Source organism: Gossypium raimondii, chromosome 5, assembly GCF_025698545.1.
Source record: "Gossypium raimondii isolate GPD5lz chromosome 5, ASM2569854v1, whole genome shotgun sequence".
Lineage (NCBI taxonomy): Eukaryota > Viridiplantae > Streptophyta > Magnoliopsida > Malvales > Malvaceae > Gossypium > Gossypium raimondii.
In genome coordinates this window covers 48,776,697-48,793,135 of record NC_068569.1, presented here as the reverse complement: position 1 = coordinate 48,793,135, position 16,439 = coordinate 48,776,697, and the positions used below count along the sequence as shown (strand labels likewise).

The window sequence follows — 16,439 nt, the reverse complement described above, 5'->3', positions numbered from 1 at the left end:
TGATATTTTGATCACTTCTTCATTAAATTATTAATGGAGTATTTATGTGACTATTTTATTAGCATAATAACAAATTGGATAAAGTATAAGAATGATCACCCAACTATTTAGTTCATTCTATTTTGTCACCCAATTATTATTATTATTTATTTAATCACACAATTTTTAAATTAAATAATTTAGTCACTATTGATGTTAACTTAGAAAGGAAGTCTAATGTGAGTTTTGTTTTATTGGCCTAATAACAAACTTAGTCCTACAATATTTATTCATTCTATCAATTTGATCATAAATTTAAAAATTCAACAAATATAGCCTTCAATATTTACAAGATTTGTAATTTTAGCTCTAATTCTAAAAATTATAAAAGTATATTTAAAACTATTTAAAATATTTGTATTTAGTTTTTTACTTTTATAATTTATATTTGTTTTTTATCAACCAAACATATTAAAACCCAAAAATTAAAGCTATTTTTATATTCAATCTCTTTCTTTAGTCTCTTGTAATAAAAATATTCAAAATAAATTAATAAAAAAATCACCCTGGCTCTCTTGCAAATAAGGGCAGTTGACCACGACTTGCGTCTAGTCTATCTTTCAGTTCCACGCAGCAACCATCGAACATAAGAAATTAAGAAAAATTAGCGCAAATCCTGCTTGTCAACATTAATTCTCATTTGCTCCATCGGTGCGCCAATTATGCATCTTTTACAGTACATTCTTTTACGGTAAAATTAAATTAATTAATTAATAATAAATTATTAAATTCAAGTAATGAATTTATAATTTTATAATGTTCCAAATTCATAGTAAAGTACTTAATTAGGGAACTTACTAGTTTATTGAATTGATATATTTAATTCCTCTCATTGTAGATTATTTCCATTTAATAAAATATGGTTAATAGATTTTTAGGTGAAATTTAAACATTTTATTGAAATAACATTTTAATTAAGATCATTTTTTTAATAAATTAAAATTGGTAGACTTGTTTATATGAAATAGTTATAATTGTGCTTCAAATTTTGACAATATACTATTGTTGAGAACTAATTTTAATAAGGAATGTATTTCATAACTATGATTGTTGCTTGAAAAGCTATTACACAATATTAAAATAAAACATAAAAAATCGATTCCACTAGAAACTTAAAATAAAATATTATTATAGCGGTAACTATTATAGAGAATTGGGATAAGTACGGAAATAACTTAAAAGAGAAATTTTAATCTATAAAAATAACAATGGACTAAAAGAACTCAATTTAGTTAATGTAAATGTAGTGATATAATAAAAATAAAATGCTAATAGAAATTAATAAAATCTAATTATTGTAGTCTTAATTTTTCTAAAACTGTAGGTTTAGTTGGCTCAATCTTACATTATTGCATGTAATGTTACATTGTAGAAGAAGATTATTTTATTTGGATTCTCAATATTCTACTCATCCCTTAATTTTACATCCTTAAATAGTATCAAGATATCATAATCTTAATACAATTCATTTGTTAGGTTATCTTAGATTATAGATATGATCTTGAATTTTGGACATATTTACTCTTTGTTTTATTATTTTAATAAATTTAAAGGTTTTAATAAATTGTGAAACAATAGTTATCATACTTCAAAACTATAATTACTATATTTACTCTAATAACTTATTTATTACTATATTAATTATAGTTATAATTATGGTTGGTTACGCAATTATTTTTTATTAATTATTATAATTATGATTTATTAATTTATTTAAATATTATATGTTTATTAGTATATAAATTGTAATTATGTAATTATTATAATTATGATCACTTCTTCGTTAAATTAGCGCAAATCCTGCTTGTCAACATTAATTCTCATTTGCTCCATCGGTGCGCCAATTATGTAATGGGGCGTAAGAGACCATAATGAAGGCCCAGACAGATTTTGAATAAACACTCAAATTTTCTCTATAATAATTTTATTTAAGATTTTGTTTATTATAAAGATGGTTATTATAGAGAGAATCATACTAAATTTACCATAGCATTTATAAAGTGAATTCCCAAGTGGGAATTATGTTCAGAAAAGAAAGTAGAAATCCAGACAACAAAATTGAAAAAAATGTGAGCAGAGTTTTTATTTGTCAAATTCGGATTTTGTTAACAAAAAAAATGCTTTTCTTTTCTTTTTTTTTTAAAAATGACTTGATTGGCATTTTAGTTGAATTTTCATAAGATGACTTAATTAAAAAATTATTTCAATAGTTTTTTTGTAGTATATATATCGTTCATTAATTATTATAATTATGATTTATAAATTTATTTAAATATAATATATTTATTAGTATATAAATTGTAATAAAAAAATATAATGATTTATGATTAATTTCTGAAAATTTAGACTAAAAACTATTAAAGAAACTATACTTGTTAGAAAAATTTATAACAAAGATAATTTAATAAAATTTGTTTCTAGATAATCTTACATTCGTAAATCAATCATTTGAATCTTATATTTTATCTAGATGAACCAAACAAGAAAATTTAATATTACACTCATAATCTTACGTTCCCTAATTATATTACGAAACATAATCTTATTAAAATAATTAACGTGTATATAATTTCACAAAGTTACAATTCTAACAAAATAATAGAGATTAGAAGGTCAAAAATGAAAATATGTAGTAGTAATTAACATAATGTGAACTTTGGGTGTTTTCCTAAAATCGATTTTCAATTCAAGAGAAAGAAAAATAGAAAATATTGTGAGTAGGGTTCATCAATTAGAAAGATTACAATTTTCTATATTGTGAGCAGAGTCTTTATTTGTCAAATTTGGATTTTGCTAAGAAAAAATACTTTTCTTCTTTTTTAATAAAAATAGACTTGATTGGCATTTTAGTTGAATTTTCATAAGATGACTTAATTAAAAAAATATTTATTTCAATAATTTTTTTTGTAGTATATATATACGTTCATTGAGTGCTAGTTCTTCACAACTTAGCAATTAGCAAAGAAAAAACCCTTAAATTAGTGAAGTATCTCTGCTTGTATTGCCAAAAAAAAAAAATCAGTTTAATCCATGCGTTTTTGTTTTTAATTCTTGGGACATTGGTATCTCTTGCCATGTGTCGAACAATTCTTGAAAGCACCATTGTTGACAAACATGAGCAATGGATGGTTGATTTCAGTCGAAAATATGAGAGCAAATTAGAGAAGGAGAAGCGTCTTAATATATTCAAAGACAACTTGGAATATATTGAGAGCTTCAACAATGGCGGAAATAGGAGTTTTAAGTTAGGCCTCAATGAATTTGCAGACATGACACAGGATGAATTCATTGCAACTCACACTGGATACAAGATGCCGAGCAATTCCACATTGTTCGAATCAACATCGTTTATGTATGAAAACTACTTAAACGCTCCGACAAACTTCGATTGGAGGGACCAAAATGCCGTTACTCATATTAAGAATCAGGGTAAATGTGGTAAGTCTCGATAATACATATAATTAAATTAGTGTTACTAGAGTATTTTAATAATTTCACAACTGAGTTAGTTTTCAGTTGATACGTAACACTAAAATTAATTAAAATTTTAAAAATAATTATATATATGGCTCCCCCAAGCATTTATTTATTCACTAATACTTGAAAAGGGTTATTTGTTGGTTTACTTTGCAGGATGTTGTTGGGCATTTTCAGCAGTGGCAGCCGTTGAAGGGTTAATCAAAATCAAAACTGGTAAATTAATCCCATTATCTGAGCAACAACTGTTGGATTGCAGCAGAAATGGAGGAAACCAAGGTTGCGAAGGAGGATGGATGATGAATGCTTTCGATTACATTAGCCAAAACCAAGGAATAACCTCTGAAGAAAGCTACCCATATAAAGAAATGCAAGAAACTTGCGACACACAGATAAACGAAGTTGCCACCATCAGTGGCTATCAAATGGTGCCTAAAAACGACGAAGAAGCATTGCTTAAGGCCGCCGCGAATCAACCGGTCTCGGTTGCACTTGAAGGCACTGGACGAGACTTTCGGTTATACAGTGGTGGAGTGTTTACTGGAGATTGTGGAAATTCTCTCACCCATGCTGCCACCATTGTTGGATATGGGACAAGTGAAGAAGGTTTAAACTATTGGCTGATTAAGAATTCATGGGGAGAAACTTGGGGTGAAAATGGGTATATGAGGATTCAAAGGAATGTGGAAACGCAAGGTGGCTTATGTGGTATCGCCATGAAAGCTTCGTATCCAATTGCATAAGTTCATATTACTGCAATTAGTTAGCCGTGTCAAATGGTCTAAGATATATGTTGTACTCGTGTTTTTCTTCCTTTCATTTGGTGTTGATGTTTGTGGTTTGTTTGGAACTATGAGTCCTGCACTCTTGCCAACCTTTTATCTATATAATGAATAAATGATTATTTATTAAAAAAAAAGCTTCCAAAAATTTTGATAGTTATGTATAGAAACAACTATTTGATAATTCCTTTTCTTTTATTAAAAAAATATTTTAAAATTTTAAACTAAATGGTGATTTGAATTTGATGAGTATAATTTCTTAAATAAAATAATTCATTCCTCATGTTTGTCAACAATAATTAAGATAAATTAGATAATTAATCACTCAATTATTAACGTATTTTTATATGAAACTCACATTCATTTACAAAAATCGTATCACCTTCAGTTTTTTTACTATGAATATATCCACAACTCGTACAAATCTCTCACATATTATTTCAATCCAATATTTGCCAACATTTGAGCTAGAATCTCAACATAGAGAGAAATCGCTATTAAAACTCTTTAATTTCATCATTTTTAATTTTCGTATTTTTTAAATTTCTATTAACACAATCCAAAATTTAATAGCAAAACTCACATTTCATATTCATTAAAATATTTGAATAAACTATCATCATAAAATGCGAAGTAAGCGAATTTTTAAAATTGACTTTAGAAACTTATGAAATATCTACATAAAATGCCAATCAAGTCAAATTTTTAATTGCCTAACTTAAGAAATATCTAAATTAAATTCCAACCAACCATTTTTTAATGAATATTTTAGTTTTCTATTAGCAAAATCCAAATTGACTAATAAAAGCCTACTAAATATTTGTTTCTCTTCATTCGAATTGACCTGTTGTAAATACAACAAGAACAACATTCAAAAGTTCAAATTTACAACGTCCCATAATGTAACATTTTCAACAATAGAAAAATGACGTTTGACATCAAATCTAATGCTCACCACCTAGCTTTAAACATGTCTCCACGATTTATACCTGCTATCGCCAAGTTTGAGGCTATTTCATTTCCTTTCTTTTCTGCCATAAAAAATACAACACTACCTACCTTATCAATTTTCCTCTCAATATCTGCAAATGTTGATTGTGGTGACAATGGTCTCATCGACTTGTTTGCACACCAGTTGAACACCACTTTAGAACCAATTTCTACAAACAGTGAGTCATTTATCTTCCATTCCAGAGATATAAATACTTCCAATGCTAAAAGCACTTCTCCTGCCTATGTCAAATCAGCATCAATTGCTACAATAGGACCTGAAAATAGAGCTCTTGCAACACCGTCCATATCTCTCAAAACACCTCCACAACCTACACTATCCTCATTTGCTATCCCACGTACATTGAACTTTAAACATCCTTGTAGAGGAGGGCTCCGTATTGATGAGGATGATATGGATTTAATTGTGTCTATCTTGCACCTGTTCGAACAAATCCACCAAGAGCTCTCCTACATCAATAAATCATCATAGACAGACCTTATCCACAGCAATGCCCTCATCTTTGATTGAAAAATCAAAGTTTCCATGGTCATCATCTTTCTTTCAAAGACAAGTCCATTTCTTGCCAACCATACTGTCCAACAGGCTGCCGAAATTGATATCAACCATAAGCTTTTCCAGATTCTAGCCAATTTCATATTATAACACAATGAGTATAATTCATCAAATCCTTCTATCGGTTCCCATTCAGCCTTCCACCAATTGAAAATTTTATATCAAAATCCTTCAATAAATTTGCATTTGAAGAACAAATGATCTGCTCTCTCCGGAACCCTTTCAAACCATGGGCAACCGACCGAGATGTTTTGAAGTTTCACCCCTCTTTTGACAAGAAATTCCTTTGTAGGAATTCTATTAATAGCGAGCATCCAAAGAAAGCTTCCCACTTTCGGTGGTACCTTTAATTTCCATATTTTGTCAAAAGCAAAATTTATATCACCCCCTCAATCTATTATCAATAATGTAGCACACTTCCTTATGATAAATCCATTACTATTGTGTACCCAACAAAGTCGATCCTCCACCCAGGAACTAACTCCGTGCTACTCACTTTATCCTCCAATCTACGAAGCATCTTTTCCTCTCTTTCCAATAAGGATCTTGTAAAGAGTTTGCTCCACTTTACTTTGTTAAATCTATTATTTCTCGAGTAATCTGCTACTGTACCTCCTTTTTGTCTTGCTAAGTGAAACAACCTTAGAAATTCCAATTTTAGTAGACAATTACTGCACCATATGTCTACCCAAAACATCGTCATCCTTCCATTCCCAACCCGCCAACAAAAAGCTTCATTCCCTACCCTTTTAGACATATTGGCATCTTTAGAATTCTCTACAATACCTCTCTAAACAATCGACATATCTTTTGTACAAGTCGTCCTAAATCACCACTGTTGCAAGCTCAAACCATACTTCGCTAGGATAACTTTTTGCCACAACACATTTTTCTCGATCGTAAATCTCTAGCTCCATTTAGCCAATAATGCTCTATTTTTTATTTAATATTCACCACTCCCGCTCCTCCCATCTCCTTTGGATGCCGACAATGCATTGGAAAAAAGAATTACAGAAAGTGAATATAGGATTAAGGAGATCGATGAAGTTAGTGAACACAAAGAACTAATTAAGTTAGAGATGAAGGAATTAAAAAAGTTGAATACTGAACTTTGGGAAGCAATTAAATTTAAAGAATCAGTTTGGCATCAAAAATCAAGGATTACATGGTTAAAATAAGGGGATACTAATTCAACTTTTTCATAGAGCAGTGAAGATCAAAGCTAAAAGGAATATGGTAGATAGATTGAAAATAGGGAGTCATTGGTGTAGTGAACCTAAGGAGATGAAAGAGAGACAGTACAATTTTTTCAAAAATTATTTTAATTGCCCAGTGAGGAAGTGGAGAATGGACTTGGAACTGAATTTTAGAAAGTTAAATGAGGAGAAGGCTTTGAAACTGGAGCCACCATTTTTGATGGATGAGATTAAAGAGGCAGTATGGAGTTGTGATTAATCGAAAGCACCTAGACCGGACGGTTTTATCCTGTGCTTTTTAGAAAAAGTTGGGAGATAGTAAAGGAGTGTAATGTACCAAAATTTCTAATTTCGTTATTGTGAAAATATGACACAAATATCTATTAGCTTTAGTGGTTATGAGTTCTGGAACTGTTTGGGAGGTCCCAAGTTCAAGCCTTTGCTTGGGAAAATTTTGGTATTTTGAATGAATTAGGCCTTACTCTTATTTAGTAGGCTTTTATTTGATTGTTGGTAAAAATTTATCAGAATGGGGCTGCTGGTCTGGTGGTTAAGCGGAGTGGTAGTGTTTGAGGTGTGTGGCATGGTGGAGTTCAAATTAAACTGGACTGCTGAGTAGTTGTGTTTTAGTGGGTTAATAGGGAGTGTTTTTAGGAGATAATTGGGGAGAAGTTATTAAAATAAGATTTTCTCCTTATCAATTTTCTATTTTCTATTTTTTTCTTTTCCCAACAAATTTTCTGACGTTAGACTTTTGTTTCTCTGCCGTGTTTTCTCCCTTCTTGTTCACTTTTGGTTTTTGTTCCCCTTTGGCCAAATCTTGTTTCTTCTCTTTCCTCTATCTTTTCGTTTCTGTATTTTTTTTTTTGCGAGTCATCTCTTTGGGTGCAACTTTAGACTTCATCTGTTTTGGTAAGTGGAATTTTTCCCCTTAGTTATCGTATTTCGATTAGGCAATTAACAAAGTGTTCATTTTACACCCGTTTACGTGTTGTTCAAAGGTTTTAAGCGGATATTCCAGTGTGTGGAGACTACTGGTTATCGGATTCGTCGCGGTAAGTTTTTGAATCGCCGTTGGTTTAGTTTCGCAGGCTTTATGTTGAGGATATTTGGTTGATTGATGAATCAAGTGATTAATTAAGGGATATATTGGTCAAATATAGGTTTCTGAAGGCTCGAGTTACTTTGCACAGCGAATCGATACCAGGTGTGTACCCAAAATGCAAAAACTGGGCTTCAGCGAAAAGCCAAAATTGCTTGTTGTCTAGAAATAAGAGAAATAAGAAAAAATGATACGAAAAATTGTAGAGAAAAGAAATAAGGGTGTTATAAACTTGCAAATCAACATACTGCACTAAATAGTTTTGGGCAGCAGCAGTAGCCTAATTTTGAAAAATCATCAAAAATAGTGGAAATTGAGTTAGAGGTTGAATAAAATATGAAATTAAATTTTATTGAGTCTAGTTTTTCATGGAAGAAATAGTGTAAGCAATAAATTTTAAGTTATGAGATATAATGAATTTTGTGAGACAAGGTCAAAATGGTTTCAGGTTCCCCTGTTTCGACTTTGGAAAATCATCAATATTTGGAAAAAAAATAATTAGGGGCTTATATATATGTTTAAATCCTTAATGAGTCTACTTTCAAGAGAAATAAACAAAAACATCATCGAAATTTCGTACTAAGAGACAAATAATTTTTAGTAAGGAAAGGTTAAAGTTGTCAAACAGCAAAATAGGGATAACTTTGAAGATTTTACTGTACTTATTTGATAAGATATAAATTCCAAAAATTTTATGGTAAAAAGGTATTTGAGTCTAGTTTTGAAAACATCAAGCGGATCTTAATTTGGAATTCTGTAGCACAAATTATAGATAATTTAGTTACAATGACTCAAGTAGACAGCTCTAAATGATCATATTAGTAAATAGTGGAAACATATATGAATATTTAACTAGCATGGGTTACATTAAAAATGGATCACACAGCCAAGGCCAATTTGGGCCGAGTGGGCCACGCGGGCCCACACGAGCATGTGGGCTCATTTTTACCAAAATGTTTCTAAGGTTGCACAGGTCGCCCAAGTCGACTGTGAACCTACTGTAAGGTCAATAAGTGCTACTTAGTCCCCTAAATGTGTAAAATTGACTGAATGATATTTGTACTGAAGTTGCATAATAGCATATCATCCATGGTATGTTACATTGTATTGGGTTGGGGGTTGTTATTTGGAGGAAGTGTACTGAAAGGCTTTAAGCCTAATTTACTAGCAGCTCAATTGCAAACTACTGTTTTGTGCCGCATTCGGTACTACTTGGAGTGTAGGGATAGGTGGGTTGATTATATCCTCACATGGAGTGTAGGGTTGGACGGAGATGATGTGTAGAGGCTGGTTGGGTAGGATTTTGCTATTGTATAACTGTTACTACTGCTGCTACTGTGATGGGCTAAGGCCCTACTGCATTTTTGACATTGTATTGAGATGGGCTAAGGCCCAAACTGTCATTGATACTGAAAAGCGCTTAGGCCCAAGACGGTTCAACTGTGCATTGTGAATACTGATTGTTTATTTGTTTCTGCGGGATTACACACTGAGTTTATGTAAACTCACCCTTTTTGTTTAATGTGCATAGGTAATTTCCAGACTTAGACAGATCGGTGCGCCGGAGGACTCAGCGGTGACCACAGTAATTTTTGGACTTCATTGTTTTCAATTACGATTTATGATTTGATTATTATTGATTATTTGGGTTGTAATTTAAGGACCCTCTGGGACTTTGGTTTTAAATTTTGGGTTTTTATTTATTTATTTTACTTTATGGATTTATACTTGTTGGTCGCAGGAAATTCGAATTTCAAAAAGTTAAAGTATTTTCTAAATGCATGATCACTTAGACTATTTTATTAAAGCTTCCGCAACGAGGGTTGTTTCAAAACAAATGTTTTAAATGAATAAAGACGACTTCCTAAGTTCTAACAAAGGTTTACTAAAGATAATAACATGGAATGTTTTCATCGTAACAACGAAGTTTCAAAAACACTATCGTGTGACATTGCCAGATACGACCATAACATCTAGGCTGGGTTTGAGGTGTTACAAGGAAGATCTTTATTGATGATAGATGTTTTTATATCCAAAAAGCTTGAGAGGACTATTAATTCATCATTTGTCACACTCATACCCAAGACTAACAATTCAATCGAAATATCTTATTTTAGGCCAATTTGTTTAGTGAGCTCTTTGTATAAGATAGTGGCAAAGGTATTGTCTCAAAGGATAAGGGAGGTCGTCAGAGAGGTGGTGAGCGATACTCAATGTGCTTTCATCAAAGGAAGACAAATATTTGATGGAATTTTAATAGCAAAGGAAATAATCCACTCGATTAAGAAGAAAGATGGAAGGGGGCAATTTGATCTTGAAATTGGATTTTTCTAAAGCATATGATTGTGTTCGGTGGGATTTTTTGTAGTTGGTTTTATTCAAGATGGGATTTGGTGAAAATGAATAGGATGGATAATGGAGTGCGTATCTACAGTGAGAGCAATAGGTGTAGACACCCATTTTGTCCGAGTCCAATTAGAGGCCTATTTAAATTTTTGTTCTCTCTTGGGCGTTCGAAGCCCACTTAAATTTGGTCAATTTGAGACTGTTTTTTTTTCTTTCCTTTTTGGGCCTGTCAAGGGCCCAAACTATTATTATCATCACTACTACTATTATTATTAATAAATATTATTATTATCATCATTTTTAACAAATAAGCAAGATTAAAAAATAATATATAAATATGAAATGAAATGAAAAAAGGGGAAGGCTTTTCATATTTTTGTTCTAAAAAAAAGGTAAAAACAACAACAACAAGCATTCTATTTCTTTTTTTTTTCTTCTATCTTCCTTTTTGGCCATAGATATGTTATGAGGGATCGGGTTTTGGGTTCCGATGAAGGGGACGTCACCGGACCATTGGTCCTCCGCCCCTAGGAGCCCCTAAAAATCTCGTTTTTTCCCTCCCATTTTTAAAATAAAGGTTTCTTTTAAAAAAAGGTTGGATCTTGAGAAATGTTTTGAATTTTTTTTAAAAGAAAGTTTAGATTTTAAAAATAAAAATATGTTTTTAGTCCTTTTAAAAGGAAAGTTTAAACTTTTAAAAAAATATTTTTTCAACTATTTCAAAATAAAAGCTTTGAACTTTAAGAAAATAGTGGTTTTTTAAAAAAAGAAAGTTTAAATTTTTAAATAAAATCTATGTTTTAGTCATTTTAAAGGAAAAGTTTAAATTTTTAAAACAAAGTTTTGATTTTCTTCAACTATTTTGAAACAAAGTTTCGAGTTTTAAGAAAAGTGGTGATTTTTTAAAAGAAAACTTTATTTTTGAAAAAAAATCCCGACCACCGTAAGCGGCAACTCCACCACCAGAGGCCGGAGAGCCGTTGGGCTCTCCGGTGGTAGAGCCATGGCCAACATATACGGAGGAAGAGAAAGAGGAAGATTTTTTTTTTTTTGAAAAAAATGAGGTTAAAATGAAAGAATGAATAGTTTTTTTTTTCATTTATAGGTGCCAAAAATGGGTAATTTATTGTCACCCCTTACTTTTTAAGTTTACAAAAATACTCTATTTTTTGCAGCACCTCCCTCACTCTTTGGCATATTTACACCCGTAACCCTTTTATTTTTCAAACATTCAATTTAATCTGAAATTTAAAAATTAGAAGCAAATTAGTTGCTACATCAGTCCTTTGTCTTCCACATTTTTTATCTTTTAGTCTCAAAATCAAGCTATGTCATTTTGTTTCCATCTTTAATATATTATTTACACTTATATCTTCCCTTTCAGTTGCATTTATACCTTATATATTTAATGACAATTATGCACTTTATTTTAATGTTTTATATTTATTCACCCTTGTATAATTTTTATTTATTCTTATTTCGTTTTTATTTATTTTCATGTCTAATTTATATTTACTTTTTACACATTCCCTTACATACATTTTAATATTATTTGTTTATGTTACCTTGATTCTTTTATTGTATTATGAATAAGGTGCATTATTGTTATTATTACTATCATCATGTTAAGGTCTTATTTATTTCATTTATTTAATCTTTCTTTTCATTATTGTCATTTTGAAAGAGTTTTAACTTTTCATTAACTTTAGCCAATTTAATTGATTTTCCTATTTTATTACTATTCATTTTAAAAGAGGAAACTTTAGGTCATTTTTCCATCCTATAATTGTTGACATGAAGTTAGTTAAATAGGTGTTACATTTTAATGAAACCATAAGGTTTTTACATTTGGATTTAGGTTAGTCCTTAAGATCTTATCCACCATTTACCCTAGAAAATTATAAATCATATGTAGAATTTTTTAGGGTTTTAAACTAGTTTTAAATATCGTATAGGATTCCTCTTTAGAATCTTAAATTAATATGTAAATATTCTTTAGGACTTTATTCAAGATTAAAATTAAAGATTTTTGTAGGTGAATTATAAATCGAGAGTAGGTCTTTCTAAGTATTTTATTTTAGAAACTTTTAAGTAAGCTAATAAATGTTATTTAAGATATATTATTTTAGGATTTTGATGAACTTAAATCTTAGATCAAGAATTTAAAGTAAGATAGATCATAAACCCGCATAGGATACTTTCGTAAGATCTTGATAGGTTCAATGTTATTAATTAAATCTTTTAAATAATAATAAAAGACCAAATAAGTTGTAGACAAATTTTAATATTTCTCTTATTTTATTGATAATTTCTAGGTTGTTTTTTAGAATTCTAACATAGAATTAATTTTAGAAATTAAAGGTATTTTACTAAAATTATTTAGGTATCCTTTAGGGTTCCCGTTAAAATTAAAAATCTCTCATTTAAGTTTCAAATTAGATAAGTTTGGTGAACACATCTTAATCCAGTTACAAGTAAACCGGAGGCATTTTCTTTAGAGTTTTTATTTAAAATTTCCATAAGATTTTAGCCGAGATTAAGACATTAATAAGCTTAAGTAAAAAAAAATTCTAGGTTTTATGACCCCGTAGGATTATCCCCGGATAGGCGTTGTGGGGATGCTATAGCTTTCCCCATACGTAACCGTACTCTCGAACCCAAAATTTGGTGATGAGATCGAGTCTAGACTTTTAGGATTTTTTCTAAAGTATTAATTCTAGATTTTTAGACGATAGGTGACTTACCAACCTTGCCCTAATTGGTTAGTGGCGACTCTATTTTAATTTAGGTCCTTCGTGTCTAGCTTTGCTTACTAGGCCACCGTACTCTTATGTAGGCAACATTATGACAACAGTAATTATCAACGGGTCAACCACAAACAAATTTAGATTTTGCAGTGGTCTTCGTCAAGGAGATCTGCTATCCCCATTCTTATTTATTTGTGACGAAAATGCTTCATTTGGCAATGGATAAAGCTGTGGAGTTGGGGCTAATTGAAGGCTTTCAAGATGTTATTCTTGGACAGAATTTTGCTCATTTACAATTCACGGACGACACTATACTATTCTTAAGAGTAGATGGAAAGGAGGTGAGCAAAGCGAAGTATATTATACTATGTTTTGAGATCTTTTCGGGTCTTAGTATCAATTTCAAAGAATCTTGCCTAGTGGGGTTCGATGTAAATGAAGAAATATTATATCGGATGGCAGCAATATGTAAGTGCAACATAGGGTCTTTGCCTTTCAATTACTTGGGGATTCCATTGGGAGCAGATCCGAGGAGAGTAGCCACTTGAGACCCTATTGTAGAGAGATTTAAAAAGAAATTATCGAGGGTGGAAACGTCGTACGCTCTCATGGGCAGCAAAATTAGTGTTAACCAATGTTGTTTGTCATCTTTACCAATTTATTTCATGTTATTATTTCAAGCTCTGGCGACGGTAATTAAAAAGATCAACAAGATAAGGAGGGATTTTCTTTGGGGGAGTATGAATGGTAAAAAGAAGACGGCTAAGATTAAGTGGAAAAAGCCTACTAAATATAATTAACGGAAACTACACAACTAGCCACTCAACTATTAATATGTTTCTATTTTGATCATCTAAGTGTAAAATATTCTATTTTTCACTAAGGTTACCAAAATTTGATATTTTAGTTACTCCATAGTTAAATCACTAATGGAGTGCTCATAGCCATTTTATTGGCATAATAACAAATTGGATAAAGTATAAGAATAGTCACCCAATTATTTAGTTCCTTCTATTTTGGTCACTAAACTATTTTTTTTTACTTGATCACACAACTTTTGAAATTAAATATTTTAGTTGCTCTTACTGTTAACTTAGAAATTAACATATAAGGAGAAATGTATTAATATATTTAAGGAGAACTTGGAATACATTGAGAACTTTAACAATGGCAGAAATAGGAGTTTTAAGTTAGGCCTCAATAAATTTGCAGACATGACACAGGATGAATTCATTGCAACTCACACCGGATACAAGATGTAAACAATCTCACAATGTCTGAATCAACATCGTTTATGTATGAAAACTACTCAAACGCTCCGATAAACTTTCATTAGAGGGACCAAAATGCTGTCACTCCTATCAAGTTTCAGGGTCGATGTGATCAGTCTTGATATATATATATAAACCCTTAAATTCTTGAGTGAATTGATGTTAAATATTTTAATAATTTCATAATTGAATTGGTTTTTAGTTAACTTGACACACAAAATCATTTAAAAGTTTAAAATAATTAGATATATATTGTTTCACCAAGCATTTATTTATTTATTCACTAATACTAGAAAAGGGTTATTTCTTGGTTTACTTTCCAGGATGTTGTTGGGCATTTTCAGCAATGGCAGCCGTTGAAGGGTTAATCAAAATCAAAACTAGTAAATTAATCTCATTTTCTGAGCAACAACTATTGGATTGCAGCACAAATGGAGGAAACCAAGATTGCAAAGGAGGATGGATGATGAATGCTTTCGATTACATTAGCCCAAACCAAGGAATAACCTCTGAAGAAAGCTACCCATATCAACAAATGCAAGAAACTTGTGACACACAGATAAACAAAGTTGCCACCATCAGTGGCTATCAAATGGTGCCTAAAAACGACAAAAAAGCATTGCTTAAAGCCGTCAAGAATCAACCGGTATCGGTTGCACTTGAAGGCCATGGATGAGACTTTCATTTTTACAATGGTGGAGTGTTTAAAGGAGATTATGAAAATTCTCTCACCCATGCAGTCACTATTGTTGGATATGGGACAAGTGAAGAAGGTTTAAACTATTTTTTTATTAAGAATTCATGGGGTGAAACCTGGGGTGAAAATGGGTATATGAAGATCCAAAGGAATGTGAATATGAAAGGTGGCTTATGCGGTATTGCCATGAAAGCTTCGTACCCAATTGCATAAGTTCATATAGGCCAGTTACTATAATTAGCTAGTCGTGTCAAATGGTCTAAAATATATGTCGTACTTTTTTTCCCTTTCATTTGGCATTGATATCTATGGTTTATTTGGAATTATCAGCCTTGTACTCATGGCAATTTTTTATCATTATAATGAATAAATGATTATTTATTAAAAAGAAAGCTTCCAAAAGCAAATCAAAGTGGCAATGTAGCAAAAGTTTGATAGTTATGTATGGGAACAACTATTTGCTTGATTAGCTTCTCTATCAACATGGAAAAAGGTGCAAGAATGGAAGCTGGACATGAGCCGCTTTCCATCAACAATGGGAGCACAGATAAGTGAACGGCCAAAGTCATTACTTTCTAACTTTCAAATAATAGTCAAACTATCTCCTTCTAATTTTATGTTCTGAAAACCCATGTCCAGGGCAAAAAGCAAAGCACGAAAGACAGTATAAGCTTCTGCTACGAATGCATAAGAAAGAGAGATGGCGCTTAAGGTACACACATCCATCATTGCCCTTGTATGATTATGAATTAGAATGGATAGCCTCTCACCCGTCTTGTCTACTGGTACGGATGAGAAATGCCACCAAAACATGTATAAGTGAAAAACCTTGAAATAATTTTAAAAATAAATTTTATTTATTTTTTAAACCATTAGAATAACTTTTAGACCTATTGGAGGCTTTAAAAACAATTTATGATATGTCCTAACTCATCTTGGCTATAAAAGAGGTCATGAACCTTCAAATCAATTTTGGAACTTAAAAACACACTTTTGTAGGTGTAAGCACTGTGACATCACTACAACTTGGGAGAAGTACCGATACTTCTCTCTGCTAGTATGGACTTTGACATCCTGTCTCGTTGCAATACTATAAGGTTCAGGTATTGAAACTTACCATTGGAGAAAAAAATTGAACTTAAAACTCTCCTATGTTGACACAAAAAAAGCTTAATATCAAAACTTAGATTTAGAGACTCAAAAATCAAGTTTAAA

The 16,439-nt window shown here is 31.1% G+C and overlaps 2 protein-coding genes across 2 annotated transcripts; both read left to right on the top strand.

The window, feature by feature from the left end:
* Nucleotides 1-2,988: 2,988 nt before the first annotated feature.
* Nucleotides 2,989-4,435, top strand: LOC105766324 (zingipain-1). The gene is made up of 2 exons (XM_012585728.2): nucleotides 2,989-3,477; nucleotides 3,673-4,435. Exons 1-2 carry the CDS (start codon nucleotides 3,114-3,116, stop codon nucleotides 4,257-4,259), a joined length of 951 nt encoding a protein of 316 aa, XP_012441182.1. The 5' UTR covers nucleotides 2,989-3,113; the 3' UTR covers nucleotides 4,260-4,435.
* A 9,024-nt stretch (nucleotides 4,436-13,459) lies between these two features.
* LOC105767130 (zingipain-1) lies at nucleotides 13,460-15,437 on the top strand. Its single transcript, XM_012586644.2, is given in 4 exon segments — nucleotides 13,460-13,597; nucleotides 14,354-14,513; nucleotides 14,516-14,637; nucleotides 14,850-15,437. Coding segments are annotated over 4 exon segments (1,008 nt in total).
* Nucleotides 15,438-16,439: the final 1,002 nt, after the last annotated feature.

Excerpts from the sequence above, each read along its gene's own strand:
- LOC105766324 (XM_012585728.2), top strand. The coding sequence starts at position 3,114 with ATGTGTCGAACAATTCTTGAAAGCACCATTGTTGACAAACATGAGCAA. Across the intron at positions 3,478-3,672 it reads TAAGAATCAGGGTAAATGTG|GATGTTGTTGGGCATTTTCA; the intron begins GTAAGTCTCGAT and ends TTTACTTTGCAG.